Source organism: Ascidiella aspersa, chromosome 9 (assembly GCF_963924565.1).
Source record: "Ascidiella aspersa chromosome 9, kaAscAspe10.2, whole genome shotgun sequence".
NCBI lineage: Eukaryota > Metazoa > Chordata > Ascidiacea > Phlebobranchia > Ascidiidae > Ascidiella > Ascidiella aspersa.
In genome coordinates this window covers 7,839,640-7,858,133 of record NC_139455.1, presented here as the reverse complement: position 1 = coordinate 7,858,133, position 18,494 = coordinate 7,839,640, and the positions used below count along the sequence as shown (strand labels likewise).

At 38.0% G+C, this 18,494-nt stretch overlaps 1 protein-coding gene across 1 annotated transcript in view; it reads left to right on the top strand.

The window, feature by feature from the left end:
* LOC146132166 (obscurin-like) overlaps positions 1–18,494 on the top strand; it is an 86,749-nt gene that overhangs the window by 35,193 nt on the left and 33,062 nt on the right. Inside the window, exons 37-57 of the mRNA XM_083397233.1 lie at positions 497–639; positions 1,619–1,796; positions 2,228–2,329; positions 2,967–3,113; positions 3,891–4,083; positions 5,271–5,424; positions 6,051–6,293; positions 6,743–6,890; positions 7,435–7,583; positions 7,975–8,155; positions 8,582–8,951; positions 9,730–9,901; positions 10,494–10,628; positions 11,291–11,757; positions 12,387–12,730; positions 13,442–13,571; positions 14,178–14,367; positions 14,975–15,093; positions 15,156–15,258; positions 16,205–16,403; positions 16,795–17,029. Of these exons, the coding sequence (XP_083253359.1) occupies positions 497–639; positions 1,619–1,796; positions 2,228–2,329; positions 2,967–3,113; positions 3,891–4,083; positions 5,271–5,424; positions 6,051–6,293; positions 6,743–6,890; positions 7,435–7,583; positions 7,975–8,155; positions 8,582–8,951; positions 9,730–9,901; positions 10,494–10,628; positions 11,291–11,757; positions 12,387–12,730; positions 13,442–13,571; positions 14,178–14,367; positions 14,975–15,093; positions 15,156–15,258; positions 16,205–16,403; positions 16,795–17,029 (4,102 nt within the window). The remainder of the gene's footprint in view (positions 1–496; positions 640–1,618; positions 1,797–2,227; positions 2,330–2,966; positions 3,114–3,890; positions 4,084–5,270; positions 5,425–6,050; positions 6,294–6,742; positions 6,891–7,434; positions 7,584–7,974; positions 8,156–8,581; positions 8,952–9,729; positions 9,902–10,493; positions 10,629–11,290; positions 11,758–12,386; positions 12,731–13,441; positions 13,572–14,177; positions 14,368–14,974; positions 15,094–15,155; positions 15,259–16,204; positions 16,404–16,794; positions 17,030–18,494) is intronic.

Genomic DNA, 18,494 nt, shown 5'->3' with positions numbered 1-18,494 from the left:
ATATTCAACGACATTTCAATAGTATTAGTATACGCGATCTGGCAGCATGCACCCAGGTCTAATTTATCGCATTAGGTTCAGCTCGAACTTTGTTTTTGCATTATTTAGTTTTGATCACTGATTTCGGATGTATTGTCGCTTTTTGCTTGTGATTTGCAATTATCCCATTCCCAATTTCAAAAAACTAGGTCTTTGTTAATTTTCTGCAATTATTTTTGCGTTGTATTTCAACTGTTTATACAACATTTTGTAAAATAACCGGCGTCTTGTTTTTCTTTGAATTTTTTTATAGTTGTTTGTCTTTTTCGAAATGACAAAAATATCAACTAAGCATTTTTATAAGTTTTGCATAAAATAACGTGTGGTTGACGACGCCAAGACACTAATGCAGTACTTCAAACAACAATATGCTTTTTAAATCAATGTTTTTGTGATAGGTCAAAATTGTGTTTTTCAGCTAAAAAAATATTCGCCCTAATCATAATTATTTAAACAGGTCACGTGGTTCATGGACGACGACGAAGTGTTCCCGAGCGAGAAGTTCGACGTTAACACTGATGGCTGCTTCCAGCGGTTGCGCGTGCGTGACGTGAGATATGATGACGAAGCGAATTACTCGTGTCGCTACAAGCACAGAAGGTTCGCAGTTTTGTGACAGATACGTGTAAATTATTTTATTTTTATTTTTTTTCATTTATATTTCGACCTGATGAAGCACGGTTGTGCGAAAGCTTGTCTAAAATCCAATACAATTTGTCTTTATGCACTTATGCAGTGCCACCTGATTCCTATATTTAGAATAAGATAAATACGGCAATATACAAAGATTACTTTATCCATACTTGATTATACATTCTATCTTTATCCATATTTTGATTATATATTTATAAAAAAAAGCGACTAAACAGGCAAAATCTTTATATTTTTACCAATTTTTTTATAGAATGACAACCATCACAGAAAGTTTTGAATAAACTTGTTTTTAAAAGCAGACAAGCATAAATGACGAAGTAATTTCAATGAAAAGATAAAAGCATAAACGTTTGATAAACTTGGCCGATTTTTATCAGTTTTCATACGTTTTTGCAATACTCAATAACCCTAAGCATTTCACAAAATGTTCATAATGTCGAATACGGCATTTTAACCACGCTTATGATACATCTCGTGCCATATATAACGTTATTGAAACAATTCGCTTTATTTTTCAAAACATGCTAAGTAGCGATTTTCACGTTAAGTGTTAAGAAGCGTTTTATGCGCATTTTTGCAACAGGTTTATATTGCGCCAACAAATACGCTTTAACTGAATTGTCGTGAAACTTTGTCATATTTTACCCCGTCAATCAAACGTTGAACTATTAAGGTAGTTTTTTTTATGAAAAGCGAAGAACAACAAACATAATATTGTTTATAAAGTAAGCAACAGAATTACTGTAGTTTACAGTAAATGTCCAACCATCTATAAAGCAATGTTTAAAAGCAGGAACCTGAAAGTTTTCTCCATATAACCTGCTGTGCAATTTTTGCATATGCACAATTGTATATGTCTCCAAATACCAATCGCCAGTATGCATAATTGTATATGTCTCCAAATAACAATCGCTTATCATCGCAGGACGTCGGCCGAACTAAGTGTTCTGGAGCCCCGCATCGACGTCATACGTCACCTTGATGACGTGGAGTGCCGGGAGGGGGAGAGCTGCACTCTCAAATGCGCCCTCACTCCCCCCGCGGTACCGGTCACGTGGTGCAAAGACGGAGTCCCTTTGGGATACGAAGCGGGAGTTGACAAGGTGGGAAAATGGAGCTTTGCTATATACGGACAGAATTAAATAGCTAGAGTTTTTTCGATTTAATATTTGACGTGTTTCGAGTCACACAGGAGGTATAACTGCCGAAGCAGTCAATATTAAGTGTCATGGCGTACGGTGTACTTCAGAAAATTTGTTTTCAATCGACCAATGTCAATACTATTGCTGCGAGGCATTGCATAAATCATCAATGCAAAGGTTTTATTACAATTTTCATTAAGACTTTTCTACGGTGTTTCATATATACAGCTAAAAAATACAGACAGTTAAAATAAGGCGGTAAAATACGGCGGAAAGGACAACAATAGAACGCTATAATGCAATGACAAACTATTACGCTACTGCTAAATATCATTGGTTCAAATTTCAACCAATATATGCCCTGTCAAAGCTTTCTTGTTTACCTTGCATAGGGTGAAGTGATAATTCATTCTCTCGCGTTGGAAGATATGACTCGTTCATCTGCCGGTTCATATTCACTTATGTGCCTCAACAAAACCGTCACCAGCTGTCATGTAAGTGGCGTACAATGTGCTGTCATTTGTAATACTGAAACTGTTTTGGTTGAATAGCTCATTTAACGAAAGTGAACTGTGTACTGTAGATAGTGCAATTAGATTCAAGTGAAATACCCTAAAAGATCCAGAATTGTCGTTATCTAACGAATTTATTTCTATGTTTTAAAATCCCTCTACTGGCAAACTTATCTGATTCTGACTGTCCGACTCCGACACAATTAGTCTTCGGACAAATGTGCCAAATCAATAGCAATGTAATTCGATGCCGGATTATCACGCAAAAAATAAAATATATTCTCGCTATTCGTACACATAACGTATAAGTAAATAATAGCCGATTCTACGCATAGTAATAATATACTTTTTCACACCCTCTATTGTTGTAATAATCTTATTCACGAGGACAAAAACTTAGTACGACCATTCGACATTCAAAAAAACATAAATTGCTAACTATTCAGATCGCTACATGAAACGTAGTATTTTGTGAACTGTTCTAAATTTGGCATGGTGCTACATACTGCAAGAAGCCATTAGGTCCTGCCTAAATCACTATTTTTCTATTGCTATACGAAATTCCGTCCGGCGGACAAATCAAACCTATAATATACTTAAAGATGTTTCTGTGACGTAGGTCCGCGTCGCCATGCGTCCGATTGTGGTGGTTAAGCCCCTATGTGACGTCACAATTACAAACAATGAAGACGAATTGACGTTGATGTGTGAGTTTTCAAAGCCCTCTGCTTCAGCTTTCTGGACGCAGAACGGACGTGAAATTAAAGTGAGTTATTTTATAACTAATCTTACCATTGTATTGTAAAGACACAGTATAGGTTTACTTGACTGATTGTTTTAGGTCATTCGAAAAGATAACCTCTCTTGGATTGGCTTTGAATCTTGATGTCCCATTACAGGATTCTTCTGTTTAAGCATTATTTAGTCCGTTCCAGGCACTGCATTTTTTAAAACATTCTATTAGAACTTTAAACTATGTCACTAAGAACCTTTAAATAATTAAACTGTGTCACACAGCCAACAATTATTTTTCTTAAAAAATATGCTGTGAATTCATAAATGGAAGTTAACATGTTTTTTTAGTATCGCACGTGTTGTATTGTGTTTGTAAACATCAACTGACTAAATTACACACCGTTTACTGCCGGTCTACCTTTTCTTATCGGGACGAATTTCAACTGATAAGACCTAAATCATTGTTTGCCTGTAAGGTAACTAAAAAGCCGCCACTTATTTCCCGTTTTGTTCTTTTCTTACTAATGATTCCCTTCGATTGCTTTGATTAATTACCTTTATGCTTCTGGACCTTGTCGCGCAAACCCTCGTGTTGCTGAATTGATAAGTTCACAACATGCATTGTTATTTTCACATCGTTTAACTTATATGTATTCGGTTTTATATGTTCTTTATTTATTTGTAAAAAGTTTTGCCTTACAGTAATTTAATTATACCTTACCGTTCAGCTGACGGGAATGTGCATTGGACCCACCGCTGTACCGGCCCTATCACGCATAAATTTGTTTCTTGTCAAACTTTTTCCCAGGTATCCGATATGGTGTACTCGGGCTGGCGTGCCAACTCGTGCGTACTCACCGTACGCGCCCCTGACACCGACGACTCAGGTCGCTACTGCTGCGTCATACCCAAGCATTGCGAAACCGCCTGTGACGTCACAGTGACCGATTGGAACATCGCCTTTGTTCAGCCTCTCCCGGAGAGCGCAACCTTTGCCGAAGGTTTGTTTCTTGGTGTTACGGGGCCTTAATGTTTGGAAGTCACGAATCGAGCAAAATAAAATTCCTGGAGATTGTTTTGTGTCAAACGATACACCTTGCAACTTAAGATTTTTAATTTTCTTTTGTAAAATTATCGGGTTGCTGAAGCGTCCTTAAAACAAAAGTATGCTTATTACTAGAGACAGACTGATAAATCGGTTTACTTGCTTTTACCGATATATGGCCATCAGTAAACGTTGGCTAATATTTCGGCCTATATTTCTACGTAAAAATGCTTTGCAGTGTTTTTCCTAAAATTAAACAAATTTCTTATTTTTTTCAAAAAAAATATTTTGTCATGCATCATTCCAAGAAAATAAGTAGATATACTGAAATGGTATTTGAATTTTCCTTTTCATTTACATCAATTTGGATATATTCCAATTTCAAGGTATAGAAAAAATTAGTAATATAGGGTATCCTTTAGCATAAACGTAAAAAAACTTGACATTTTCAATGCAACGCTTTGCGTCACTTTCAATGCTTTTCAATTTACATGCATGAGTCTATACGAGTGGTTCTGAACCGCCGGTCCCCGGACCGGTGCCGGTCCGCGTTAACTTTCCTGCCGGTCCGCCAAATATATTACAATTTTATATCTCATTTGCAAAATTAAAGATGTTGAAGGCTTATCCATCAAATTTAGAACTTCGCCAGCTCCGTAATTTGCAGCATTGTCACGTAACATAGAGTTAATGGTCTACTTTGGACTTCTACTTTTGGACCATTGTACGTCGCAATGCTGCAAGTGTTTTCAGCAACTGTTTAAAAGTAGGCTACAACTCGTTTAAGTCTTAAACTTCAAGACAAGTTGGATGTGAAAGACAAGTTGTATGTAAAAGCTAAAAAAGTGTTTTAGTTGCATACTGTTGCGTTATTAAATTTTGGGTTGATTTTGATTTTTGAAGGTCCACCGGTCCGCAAAACTTGTTTTGAAATTTTACCGGTCCGTATGCTAAAAAGGTTGAGAACCACTGGTCTATACTATTATATACTCGATATGAAGCTGAGTATGTTTTTTATCACGTTTATTGTTTGGTCAAGTAGTTACACTCATTCTATTTGTTACAAAAACATACCATTCACTTGGTTTGAACAACACAATGATTGCTTCTTACTACCTAAGAACGCTGTTTGTTTATTTTCAGGCGAAAAAGCCCAACTAAGTGCGACGCTTTCGTACCACGTTGACGTCACAGATGTTTCGTGGTTTTTGGATGACGTCATGTTGGACGGCACGTTGGCGGCCGAACTGGGAATCGAACTCACGCACTCGGAACTCACGACAAGTTGGGCAATAAAGTCGGTACCAACTCGATTGAGAGGAAGCCTTATAACGCTAATATGCCGGAATGTGGAGGCGAAGTAAGAGCACCGCGAATAGTATTAATAGAGGCTCATTAATGTCTCGCTAGTGTTTCTTTTTTGTGAACTTAAATTTTTTCCTGTTTGGTATATTGTAGGTGCAAAATATATTAATATTTTGTATTTAATGTGTAATAATAATACTTTATAATTCTTAGTTTTTGTGTAAAATGGGTGCATCCGTACCGATCGGTACTCATTAGATAACAGAATAATATGAACATTACAGCCATGTTTTGCTATCCTTGTTTTGATAATAATGACTTTATTTGGTTTCTGGTCATTTAGCGTCACATCGATATCGGACATCTCTGCCACCAATACCCTTCATTTTTCTCAATACCTCGGGAATGTGGAACCAAACGGACACGCCCAACCCCACAAAACATTAAAAAAAAACTCAAAAATATATTATTTACACATTGCATTTATTGCACCCATCAACGAGGATCTACTTTCGTACTTCTAAAATAAATCATTTATCGCTATCTATTAAAAGATATTTATATATTTTAAAGAAAATTAAGGTTCCAAACTTAATCCAATCAATCCTTTATACTCAGATGCCTTCTCCAAGTCATATCACTTCCCGGTCCGCCAACACACGTTGTCGCATCGGATCAGACAAGTGACGTCACGCTGACGTGGTGTCCGCCCTCTGACGACGGTGCCAGTGACATCACCGGCTACGTTGTCCAGGTGATGGCGATCGACGAGTGGGAAAGTGTGCAGTGTGACGTCACACTCACGACAGAGGGAAGCCTTGTCGGCGTCATAAAGAACTTGCGACCTGGAATCAATTACTGGTATATGTTATACTTCAATACTACCTAAAAATGGACTTTTTTATTGCTCCAACAACCTATACTTGTAAGCTTGTAAGCGTTTTTTTGTTTACTTTTCGTTAAATAAAAATCAAGTTACTAAGATTTCCAATAAAACTTTATGTGTATCCTGCCCACAATTCACGTCTTTAAGTCATCCGGCAAATGAAAAATATTTTTGTGTCCCTTGCTATTGTCTTTTGTCTGTTCTTATTTCCTAATTGTGCTCAAATGACAAAATATTTAAGCTGACTGTAAGTTTAAGCATCTCCAGGAGAAACGTTCATCCTAAAATCCAACTTACCATATCACATATATATTTCTCTATATAAAAACATGTTTTTGTTAAACTGAGGTACAAACTAGTTCAGATGTTTTTATGTGTATTTTCATTTTGCACTAAACTTTTTCTTCGCTTTATTTCCGCTCAGGTGTCGAGTCGCCGCCGCAAACTCGCTCGGTATTGGCGAGTACGCGCAACTCGAGGGCACTTTGACGCACGAAGAAGTGCTGTTCTTCGCCAGCGAATTGCAAGACGTAACAGTGGAGGAAGGCACCAGCCTGGAAATGTGGTGTGAGGTGGGCATCGTGAAAATAACTAAATTTGGAGCAGTGTTTACTTTCCTGCTTGATAAAAAGTTGTCAATGTGAAACGTACTTAGTTACACTATGCACGGATCTCTAACATAGCCTAATAATGAATTTTAAAGTCAAATTGGTCGAGTAAATCGACATCTTGATAAAGACGTTTCGATACCTGCTTGTATCATTGCCCGGTAATGTCTGGTTGTATTACCTTCAGTAAATGTCAAACACTTTCGCTTTAAATTTTGTTATGAAATCAAAGTGCTTTTTAAAACTGGATTTCATTTGTTTCTCTTTTTGACTGACAAACCCTCGTGAGTCTGACAACCAACAGCTTTACTGACGTTAAAAAACAACTAGCGATTTTTTTAGATGCTAGAAAACCTAACCCAAAAGAAAATGACCTGTAAACGTCGTCATTTTACTTTGGTTACCCTAAACACTTTCACTGATTACCTTTCAAAAATGCAATTGCTTATTACTGAAGTTGTTAATAAACTTCCACTTGCTGCACTTAACTGTCTTTTGTGGCGTTCAGTTGACGCGAGCAAGTAATGTCGAGGCTGTTTGGAAGTGCAATGACGTCATTATTGATGGCGATGACGACCGTGTGAGCTTCTACTCTTATGACGACACAAGAGAACTGGTGATCGAACCGGTGTCAATCGAAAACGCCGGCACATACACGTAAGATGCGAAACTCAATCATAAGTAAAAAAAGCTAACTTGATTAAAACAAACAAATTTTTAATTCCAAATTATACAGACGAAGCAATTAAAAACTTATGTGACCAGTATTTGTAGCAAAACATTCTTAAAACAAGATTTTCAAGTAACGTGACATAGTGACAAACTCATTATTAAACAATTGGAGATGGACTTTGTTTAACTAACTGAACTTACTAACAGAAAAATATATGGCCTTGTATGATAATAATAATTGTTAGTTATAAACTGGTTTGAATCATATTGACGTGAAGTTCGAATAAATATTGCATTTCTTCCACACATGTTTGTTTAAGGGATAAGGGTCAAGTTCTGCTTTTTTAATATAAATTAATAAAAATATGTGTTTCAGTTGCACTTTGGGTAAACTGACGTCGACTTGTGTTGTCACGGTTCGACCCCCACCTGTTGCCATCATACGTCATTTGGATGACGTCACACTGCTAGAAGGCGAAGAATTGACGCTTTCGTGCGTTTTGTCAAGACGGTGTGACGAGTTAAAATGGTACAAGAATGAAGAGCCGCTAGAAAACGTAAGTGACTGGTTGACATTTTGAAGGAGATTCTTACCTCGTATGTTGGTTTAAAGTGACGGTGGTGGTATTTACGCAAAATATTTCACAGTCATATTTTTGGGTTAACTGTTTTTCAGAACGACGATCTTTCGCTCAAACGTGCTCTATCTGGTTTAAATTGTTTAATTTAACATGGGTTAATTTTAGTTTCGTATTTTAGTGCTAAACTTTCTTAACAGCACACTTCAAACAATTGATGTAAAATTAGTCATGCATTTATATAAGATTTAAAAAATGCACTTCAAATCCAAAAAATAGAAGCAGCCCAATTTCTAGCGAACACATGAAAAATATATATGGATTAAAGTAGTATATCTAACTAAGGCCATCGTCAATACTGACAGCCAGCGCCTTTTCTAATTTCTCCCTGCATTTTGATTACAGTCAGTAAAACACCAAATTCTGAGCGACGACTGTGTTCAACTCCTGGTCATCGAACCCTGTGACGTTACAGACGCTGCGAGTTACTCGTTCCAGGTCACTGACCGCGAGTACGACTCGAGCGTCACCAGTCAGGCGCGGGTACGAGTAGTTTTGAGTGACAAAGAAAACGCAGAAACAGCAGACGAGTTAAGACAACTGAACTTTATCGAAGCGGAAGACGACGTTTTCGTGTCTGACTCGTTTGACTCGGAATCGCTGGAAGCTGACTCGGAATCGTCGGTTGAGTTTGAGAGCGAGTCGGTGGGAAGGCAACTCGATCCTAACCTCGAAACTGACGATGTCGTCATTCAAGAGAATTTGAAAAACCAAGGTAGGTAGTTATAAACTTATTCTGTAAGTTAACCTGCTATAGGGACAATACTGGTTCCGTATCATTACCACCATTTTATTTAATCTGTTTATCTTTTTTAAGGGGGGAAGTGGGAGGGGGAATTGTCTAGTCCGGGGATTATCGAACATTTTTGTAAATGTTGGGATTAAGGCCTGACGATCGCTGGCCAGATGTAAAATTTTCTTTCGAACTTCATTAACTAAATTAAGTTAAAAAATTTCTATTGTTTGGATTTGCATCCGCCAACATTCCAACTGCTTTTCGTGTCCATTAGGGCAAAAATATAATGCCCGACAGCAAAAGAATTAGTTCTAAGGGTTGACTTGGCCTGCTTGTCATACTTGGTTGCCTCTGGTCTTGTTAATTAGGCATTCCAAAACTTAGATAAAAGATGAAGCCGAATTTTGGTTTACTATGATGAATTATTTATTAACAGTGGTTAGATGCTGGCCAGAATATATTTTACAAAATAAAATGTTTCTGCTGTAATCTCGTGATGATGGTTAAAATGCTAAGCTTAGTTAAGTTTCGTGACGCTACTAGGTATCGAACAAAGGACCATATTTAACCTGGTATTAGTTTTTAAATTTAAGTCGATTTTACTTGGGTAATGTTGCGTGTTAGGCTGCTGCTGTATATGCAATCAATGTGTTAATCTATGCCAGCGCCATTATAGCCAACAATAGATACACCTAGGCGCGCTATAAGGCCTATCTTTTCTATATGGAACATGTTTTGAACTTGGCTACCTTCGCAGCATTAAATGTCGACGATTCGCCCGAAGCGACTGAAGCTGTTTCTCCCGAAATTGAAGCGGTGGATGAGAAAAGTAGCTCTGACGGTGAAACTGTACCGAAAGCGCAGGCAAATAAAGCCGAGGATGCAATGCCGAAAACCGTTTCATTCCGCGATCCGCAAACTGAGGACCGGTAGGAATTTCTAAGATATGTACGTGTTGGTCACTGTTGATAGTAATACCTTTAGGCCAATAACAACTATATGGCAAAAGTTAGTGACTTAATTTCAATCCGGGACATTTTTGAACGGCGTATTTAGTATGCCCTGGATTGGGGGTATCCGACGCTTTTACATTATTTCGATCACGATAAATGGTCTTTGATACACTATGTTCTGCGGTCCGATAAGATACCAAATACCGTCATTAGTGCGGTCAATCAAGCAATATTACTAAAGTTAAATTTTTATATTAACTGATGGCGGTAATCGTTGGGTCATTGTGGTTTTTCTATACTTTCTTTGAGCGCAAGAAAGGTGTCTTGGTATTTTTTTAGGCTAACAAACTATATTAAAGTGGCTAATTTATTACACCCTTGTCAAATAAAGCTGGACTTCGCTTTGGTAGAGTTCCATAAGTATGTTTTAGCATTTTTGATTTGTTAGTAATTTTATGCATACTATTGCATTGTGTATACATTTCGTACCACTCACTCTCAAACACGTTTTTTCAAATTTCTTCCTATCATTTTTTGTGGGCAGTATAAGTTCAGTTTCTTATCGCAGGGATCAAAGCGAGCGTTTGGACGAAGAGGCGAAACGCAAGAGGTTGAGCGTTGCATCAATTTTGTCTGATGCTTATGAAACTGCGAACGAATCGGTTTTGTCAGACGAAGACGAAGATTACGAAGAGGCGAAATCGTAAGTTTCCATTGAATATTACGACAAAAACATTTTTCGTTAATTTAAAACAGTGGCCCTGCCTGGTTTAAATCTCCACGTTCAACAAAACTAAACAGGTTTCTCGTAATTCAAAAAAAGATACACAAACATGTGTTAAACAACTGTAATCTAGTTTCTCGACTCGCAGCTCTCTGAGCCTGTGTAGCTCAGTTAGTAGTGAGACGGTTGCCGTATGGTCGTGAGTTCGAACCTCACTGCAGGATATAGTTGTTTTTCTAGCCTGCCTTGCTTGCATCATTGAGCGACAGATTCGGTGAGAATGCCATAGCTTTAAACCAGTGGTTCTCAACCGAGGTGACGCGGCAACTTGAGGTGCCATTTCTAATGCTCAAGGGTACCGCGACATATTTGACAATCTTCAAGAACCTGATGGATGCTCAACTCTTATAACTTTTTGTGTAATATTAGAGCGGATTAAATCTAATTATAACGGCATACGTTGTGTAGAGTTAATGTTTGTGGTTCCAGTTATGTTTATTGTGACATTCTAGTGAATTACTTACGGAAAATATTATTGGGGTGCCGCAATCTAGTTATTATTTCTGAGGGGTGCGCTAGCCATAAAATGTTGAGAAACACTGGTTTAAACGGATGTATAAATAACACTTTTTTCGTTCCAGGCTGGAGCACGAAATCACGCTTCAAGCTTCTCCAGTACCAAACATTGCAACATCTTCGGTGGCCTTCTTTGACAATAGAACTTCTCCAAGAGAACTCGTGGTTACTCCGCCTTCTCCTCACGACAAAAGTAGCGAGGATGCCGACTCCGTCTGCACCGTTTCCAGTTTGGCCAGCGAGAGTCGGAAGACCCTTTCGCCGCTCCTGGAGGAAAAAGAAGAGGAATGCGAGCGGGATGAACAGAAAAATAGGAAAGAAGACGATGAAGTCTGGGAAGAACAATTTGAAAGCTTCCCAATGATTGGGGAAAGTGTACGTGGCGATTCGAAAAGAGAAACTGATGATGAGGAAATTTCGCACGAAGGGGAAAAGAGTAACGATAAAGATGACCTAGTGATGGATCTGTACGAGTTAAGGAGGGAATTTCTCAGCGAGCATGTTTCAGCGATATCACCTATGCAAAATCAAGGTGGGTTGATGCTTGATGGTATTGGAATTATGTTTTTAAATTAATATTGATTTTTGAACTTTCTACTTGATACGTGTCGTTATCGATTATCAACATAAATATTTTTTTTGGATGCATTTTTTCTTTATTTTGTACGTAGGTAAAAACGTTTGTGTAATTTAAAAAAATTTGTAGCCGTTTAGGAAAATCATTTATAAAGTTATTTTGCTGAGTACAAACGTTATGTATAGTCCATTGTATGTCAGCCTTTTAGTCTGATTAAGATATATTTATCGATATTTCTTAAGGGTTAACTTAACAACTTAGACCAGGGGTTCTAAAACTTTTTTTTTTTCATAGACCAGAATCGACATGAAATTTTTCAGGGATGATGTCATAATACTAGTATACTTACCAACCCTCTTGATTGGGTCGAACATATGCGCAAATTGAATTATTACGCTTTCCTATACGCCATAAAACTATACTTCATGTACCCTTAAGGGGTCCCTGGACCTAAGATCAAGAACTCCTGCCTGAATAGAAATGACGCATGTTCGATTCTGAGCTTGTTGGGAAGAATGTAGCGCAAGACCCATCGTTAGCATTTTAAAGTAAACCAGCAAATCGTCTTTCACCATTCTACACAGATTCTTCATCTCTTGGGAAGGAAGAATTGTGTGTCACGGAACAGCTCCTTAAGGAAGAAATGTTTTCTAGCGTTCCAACGACTCAAAAGAACCACGCTCAAGAGCAAAAATCTGCTGACAACATCTATGAAAAAACAGGAAAAGATTCTGAGCGCAGCAGCGGACAGGGTTCTCAAGGTTTGGTCGAATGTTTGCAGCAAGCCTACGACAGCACGTGCGTAGTGACCAGTGTTGAAAGGCCGGTCCTAACGGAGACCGTCACCCGGATAGTCGTGGACGCGAGAACTGGCGAAACGGTGACGATGTCGAGCAAGAAGCTTGAACTGGATGCGAGCGCGTTCCAGGTAAAACTACGAGATTTTTTTCAGTTTTAGTGCTTCCCGACTTTTTTGTCCTTTTATTTTGTTTAGGTCTTTTTGTAGGTCCTTAACGTTATTCGTTCACTATTTTTGATAAAAAAATGTACCGCACAGAAGCTTTCGGTGATTTTGTTTATTCGCACTTTCTCTCTTTTAGTATTTGGTACTTCGCAAATACTGTTTGCGAAGATTCTATCAACTAACTATATATTATTGAATCCACATGGGTGTAGATTTTGATCTTGCTCTGACAAAGTAGTACTGACGAACGATTACAACATACTGCCGTCATAAAGGCTATTACCGAATTTATTATCTGAAGTCAGTTAATTTAAACCGGGTGCCTTCTCAAAGGCCATTACCATAGCCAGTTGACCTAATCAGGAGTGTAGTACAAGCAAGGTCAGTGTAGAAAAGCTATCCTTCGTTGAGGTTCGAAATCACAACCTCGACCATACCGGGTCCGTCGCTCTACTGACTGAGCTACACAGGCTTAGTGGAGCTGGTCGAGTAACTACAGTAGAATCTTTGCTTCTTGCATCCTCTTGGTACATCTCACTTTATGTTAGGCAATCACTACAATTCTGATTAGGCCAGCTGATTTTGATTGACCTTTGAAAAGGGCCACGCTTACATTAACTAATTAACTAACTTAGATAATTACATTTTGTCGTTAGTAATTTGTTTTTCACTTAGATTTGCGCCGAACCGTCAGATGGTGCTAGAGGGCCACTTGAACATATGGAACTTCCGCTTGAGACGACCGACGATAAACTTGCTCGGATGTTCGGTGACGTATCAACACAAGACGAAGAAGACAAGCAATGTAAGAAACCATCAATATGTACACCATTTACTGGTAATGCATTTTTTCCGTGTAGGCATTTAAAGTATATACGTTTTACTGCGACGTTTCAGCGGTCTAATTTTTTTCGTGAGAAATCATTATCACCGTAGTGTTGAAAACACGTGGACTTGATTCTAACAACATGATATACTTTGTTTATTTAAAAAATGAAGCCCTTTATGTAAACCCGTGTCGTGATGCTACCACGATTATCGGTAAACTAAAACTAGCACACCTGCATACATGTTTGTGATAGTTGTGATACGAATAGGTGTTTCTAGCAGCAGTAGGCCAACAATGCTAGTTACAAAATATACTGTACAATGTACATTTTACCAGTAAAGGCATAACTAGTATATTTAAGGAAACAACTTTTTAATTTGCATAAAGATCCTTGTCAAATTTAAGAATCTCTCGACTTGAACATGTTCTATATGTCCTAATTAAGTACATATCGTTTATTTAAGAATACAATTCCTAATATTATGTAATTCATTTGGTCGTTGCATATCACTTACAAGCCTACATTGAATTTTCGTGCAGTACTCTTTAGACTCAGTGGCTACTGTTTGCTGTGTTTTTTAGTAACGTCGCTCCACGAGAACCAGACGACCTCTTCTATAGAGCTGACAATTGGGACTTCACGACGTCCAACCGCCGAATATGACGACCTTATCGATGCTTGTGTCCAAGCGCTTGAAAGCATCCAGGAGACGAGCGCTGTTGCGCTTATGAGAGATTCAGACACTGACAGTCACTGTTTAACTAAACCCAGGTAGACTAATACAGACTTCATTCTGTAAAAAGAGAATGCATGGATTGCAGAATAACTGTCGTTTTCAAACACTGAAAGAAACTTCTAAAGTAGCTTATTAGTTTGCAAGAATATGCAAATTATTGGTCGTTAGGTTATACTTCATTTAGTTTTTCGCTTTAAAAATATTTCTTTAGGACAAATTTGAACTGTGAAACTAATCGAGCTACTCGCACCACAGTGGAATAGTTTACCCCAATAAGACCGACTAATGCTGTGTTTTTAAAGCATAACTTTACTCGAGAATAATGTTATAAGCAAACAAATGCTATAACTTTGCATTAACGTCAGGAAGTCCCCCCTGATTGTGCATAGTTCCATGAAATGTTACACAAGACGTAGTAACAATACCAAAGTCCATAGAAAAGTAGCTTGCATTTTGGACGTTTCTAATATCTCTTGAATCATTTTTAACATGGTGAGAAGGTACTGATTCTAAATGAAATTGAATAAAGAGACGTTCGAAAGGTTCAAAATGCTACCTTCTTCTGTCTGGGCTTTGATATACACAAACTAATTTACTAAAAGAATGGGTTTGAGACTTAGCAACTTGACGTTGTTTTCCTAGCGTCAACCCAACTTCAGAAGTTACCTCGAGGGAAGGATTAAGTCCCGGGTTCAAACAAGGACTTCACAACCAACAAGCGGTGGTCGGTAGTAGCGTGTTGCTTCAGTGTTCTGTAGCAGGTGAAGAACTACTTTTAATTTGTAGAATGTTGCTGTGATTTAAAACCATTATGTTTTGTTAGCTTTTCCTGAGCCTTCAATCGTTTGGAGCAAAGAAGGAAGCGACGAAGATGTGATGAAGTTGGATCAGAAAATGCCTGGATTGCTGATGCGCCAAGTTCTTGTGTAAGTTGTTGTCCCTGTGGTCAAATATCTGGCGTTACTGGTCAAAACAGTCAAACTTTGTAGTCGTAAGACGGTTTTGGGTCTTAGTCTTTAGCCAAATGTTGGTATCAGGGAAATGATTGGGTCGGTTATTGTGATTGGTCGCGTCGTAGCCAAGAACAAATAAGCATAAAATGTTCTGATTTATGAAAATGGCTGAAACGCCCCCAGGCTCTATTTTATCTTGATTAGCGAATTCTTGCTAGCTACTTACAAATCGCCACCAATACCTTTTATTTGCCAAAGTATCACGTAAACTCGCACTTGCACCTCTGTTTCTGTATTTTAATTGTTTTTGCTCTTACTTTAATGTTTTCAAGCACGGTTGTGCAAACCTTGGTCTATATTATGACATAATTTGTCGTTAATATTGTCACCTCATTTTCAGTTTATTTTACTTAGTGTGTACAAAATAATTTGTTTTTTCCTAATAAACGTGTTTAGGTTATGTTTACGTGCTACTTGTGTTCTTAAATTGTTAAACAAGTTGGCGTGGTAAAACTTATGTTTGATTTATCAAAGGTGTGAAGAGCCATTCTAGAATAAACTATAGAACGGGGTTACTTTTTTCGTTTATAACACAAATGGGCATATACAATGCACATTGCTAACCCGGTTCAATCATAAACCAACATAAGTCCTTACCTGTTGTAATTACAGAAACTTAAACCACAAAATTCATATAAAAAAAAATACTATAAGGTGCAAAAATAAAGTAAGCGACAAACCCGGATTATAATCACATGAGCCCAACACATGAAGCAAGCCACATGAGAGCTAGGAAAACATAGAACACCTGAACAATTTAGACAACCTAAGATGCATGTTCATTGTTTAATGTTTTACCGACATTTTTCTCGTTTCTGTTCTAGCAAATAATATTCCTCCTAATGCAATTACATCGCAGTGCGGAAGGAGTGCTCGAATGCAGTCTGGAACTCACGGGAGTCACTCTGCTCGACGCCGGCCTCTACTCATGCCAGGCCAGCAACGACTTCGGCCGCAGCTCCTGTTCTGCCGTGCTGCAGGTCCGTGACGAATGCTTTGATGACGTCATCGATATGCCTGATGACATCCCAGCTCAGGCTTTGCAAATTCGTGAGCTGGTATGTTTCCCTCGTTTCTTATCGCACTTTTGGAAAATAATATAGCACGTTAAGAGGTCTTGTTTTAATATTCCGGGAATTGTTTTATGTTCTTGATCATTCAGTAAAAATAACTCAAATTCCGACTTTAGTGATTTTTGGAGTTTTTTTTAATTACATGTTAAACCTAAAATGCCTGTGGATATCCTTATAAAATATAATGTATAAAGGTATGCCACTGTTAACAACAGTGTAGGGGTCGACAGACGATACCTAATATCTCATTTATAAATAAAAATAACAATAAAATATATGTTCAAAAATAATCATGATAATTTGCTTAAGATACGTTACAAAAAGCTAATGTTAAATTATTGTGTTTCCGACTTACATATAAAAACATATAAAACAGACGGAAGGGCTTCCGTCACGTGACGTCACTCCCACGTGCGACGACCACGAGGAAGCGTACACGAGCGACGACGACGTGTCGATTTCTATGCCGCCTCCCAGCGAGTGCAGCTACTCGCTGTCGACTCACACCGCTGGTGGAAACGAGTTGATCGAGTCGGCGTCGGGTTTTTACTCGGAGGATCGCGCCGTTCAAGCGGTGGTGGAGAACTCGGACAAAATGAGCATGGGTTCGGGTTTGTATTTTTGCAAACTTTTTATTCCTGTGCTTTGCATCGCTTAAGCCAGCCTTTGTTAACCTGGGTTCAAAATTTACCCCAAGGAGTAATTTTTCTCGTTTTTATCGGCGGCAGGTTTTAGCCAGACGATCACTGCTCCGCTGACGCGTATATGAACGAGTAAAACTCATAGTTAAAAGAATTTGAATGATTCATTCGAATTAAGGAACTGATAATGCCACTTGGCGAAATATATTTTCCTTTTAAACAAAACGTCTGATCCTGTTTTACTCATGTTTTTAACTATGAGTTTTACTTGTTGACAACATCCGTGTCTCCTAGTTACTTTATTGTTACGTCATAATTGATGTAAATTATTACTTACATTTTCAATATATGAGCCCCATTTTATATATTGGGAATAAATTTCATATTCATCATGTTAAAAGGGTAAAACATACACAAAGGGTTAGAAACCTAAGCGTTGCCAAATTTCCAAAAATCGTAATACAGTTGAAACAGTAGACCGAGAGCCATCGCAGACTCGCCGAATCTGTCGAACAATGATAGAAGCAAGGCAGGCTAGGAAAACAATGCTTGCTACATTCTGTTAGTACAAACAGATTCATGTTAAAGGGAATCTGCAGTCCATACAATTCAATGAAAGATATATCAAGAGAATGTAGCAATTCTCGACTATCCCTCTGAGCCTAGTAGCTCAGTTGGTTGGGAGAGCGCCGGTCCCTGCATGACCTGAAAGTCGTGAGTGCAAGTCTTACTGCAGGCTAGTTGTTTTTGCTAGCCTGCTCTGCTTGCATCATTGATCGACAGATTCGGTGAGTCTGCAGTGGCTTTCGGTTAAATAATGATACGTAAGCCTTAATACTCGGTCAAAAGCAACTTCAGGAGGGCTACATCACAGTTTTTGAACACATATATGTGTGTTTAATTCACAATTAAAGATTTATTGTTGGTCAAGGGTTAAATTGCGATTTTGGTTGATCACTGTATTTTCGTCTGTTGCATCTTTGTTAGGCGAATGCGCCCTCCCAAAAGTTTCAATGCCAATGGTTTGCTAAAGGTTTCTGCCATAGTAATTTGCACTTCGAAAGGTAACACGTTACGTTAATCGAGGGTCATTACATGCATTTTCTCCATATATGATAGGAGTAACTCAATTTTAAGGGAAAACAACCTGAGAAACGTTTACACTTGGGTTTTGATAAACATATTAGGAATTTTAACATGTTTTCGATAACTTAAATAAGACTTTTCTTAATGCGTGGTTTTATGAATAATACTTCTTCAGTTCCCGCAATATGTCTTGTTTACACTACTGGAAAGTTTGTATTATCATAAAGAGAAAACCGTTTAAATAAATTTTGATTTTATGTTGCTTTGTATAAGAATCTCACAATATTTGTTTATTCCACGAAAACATATCCGCAATCACGCCCACCGAAATTTTCCTCTTAAACTCTTC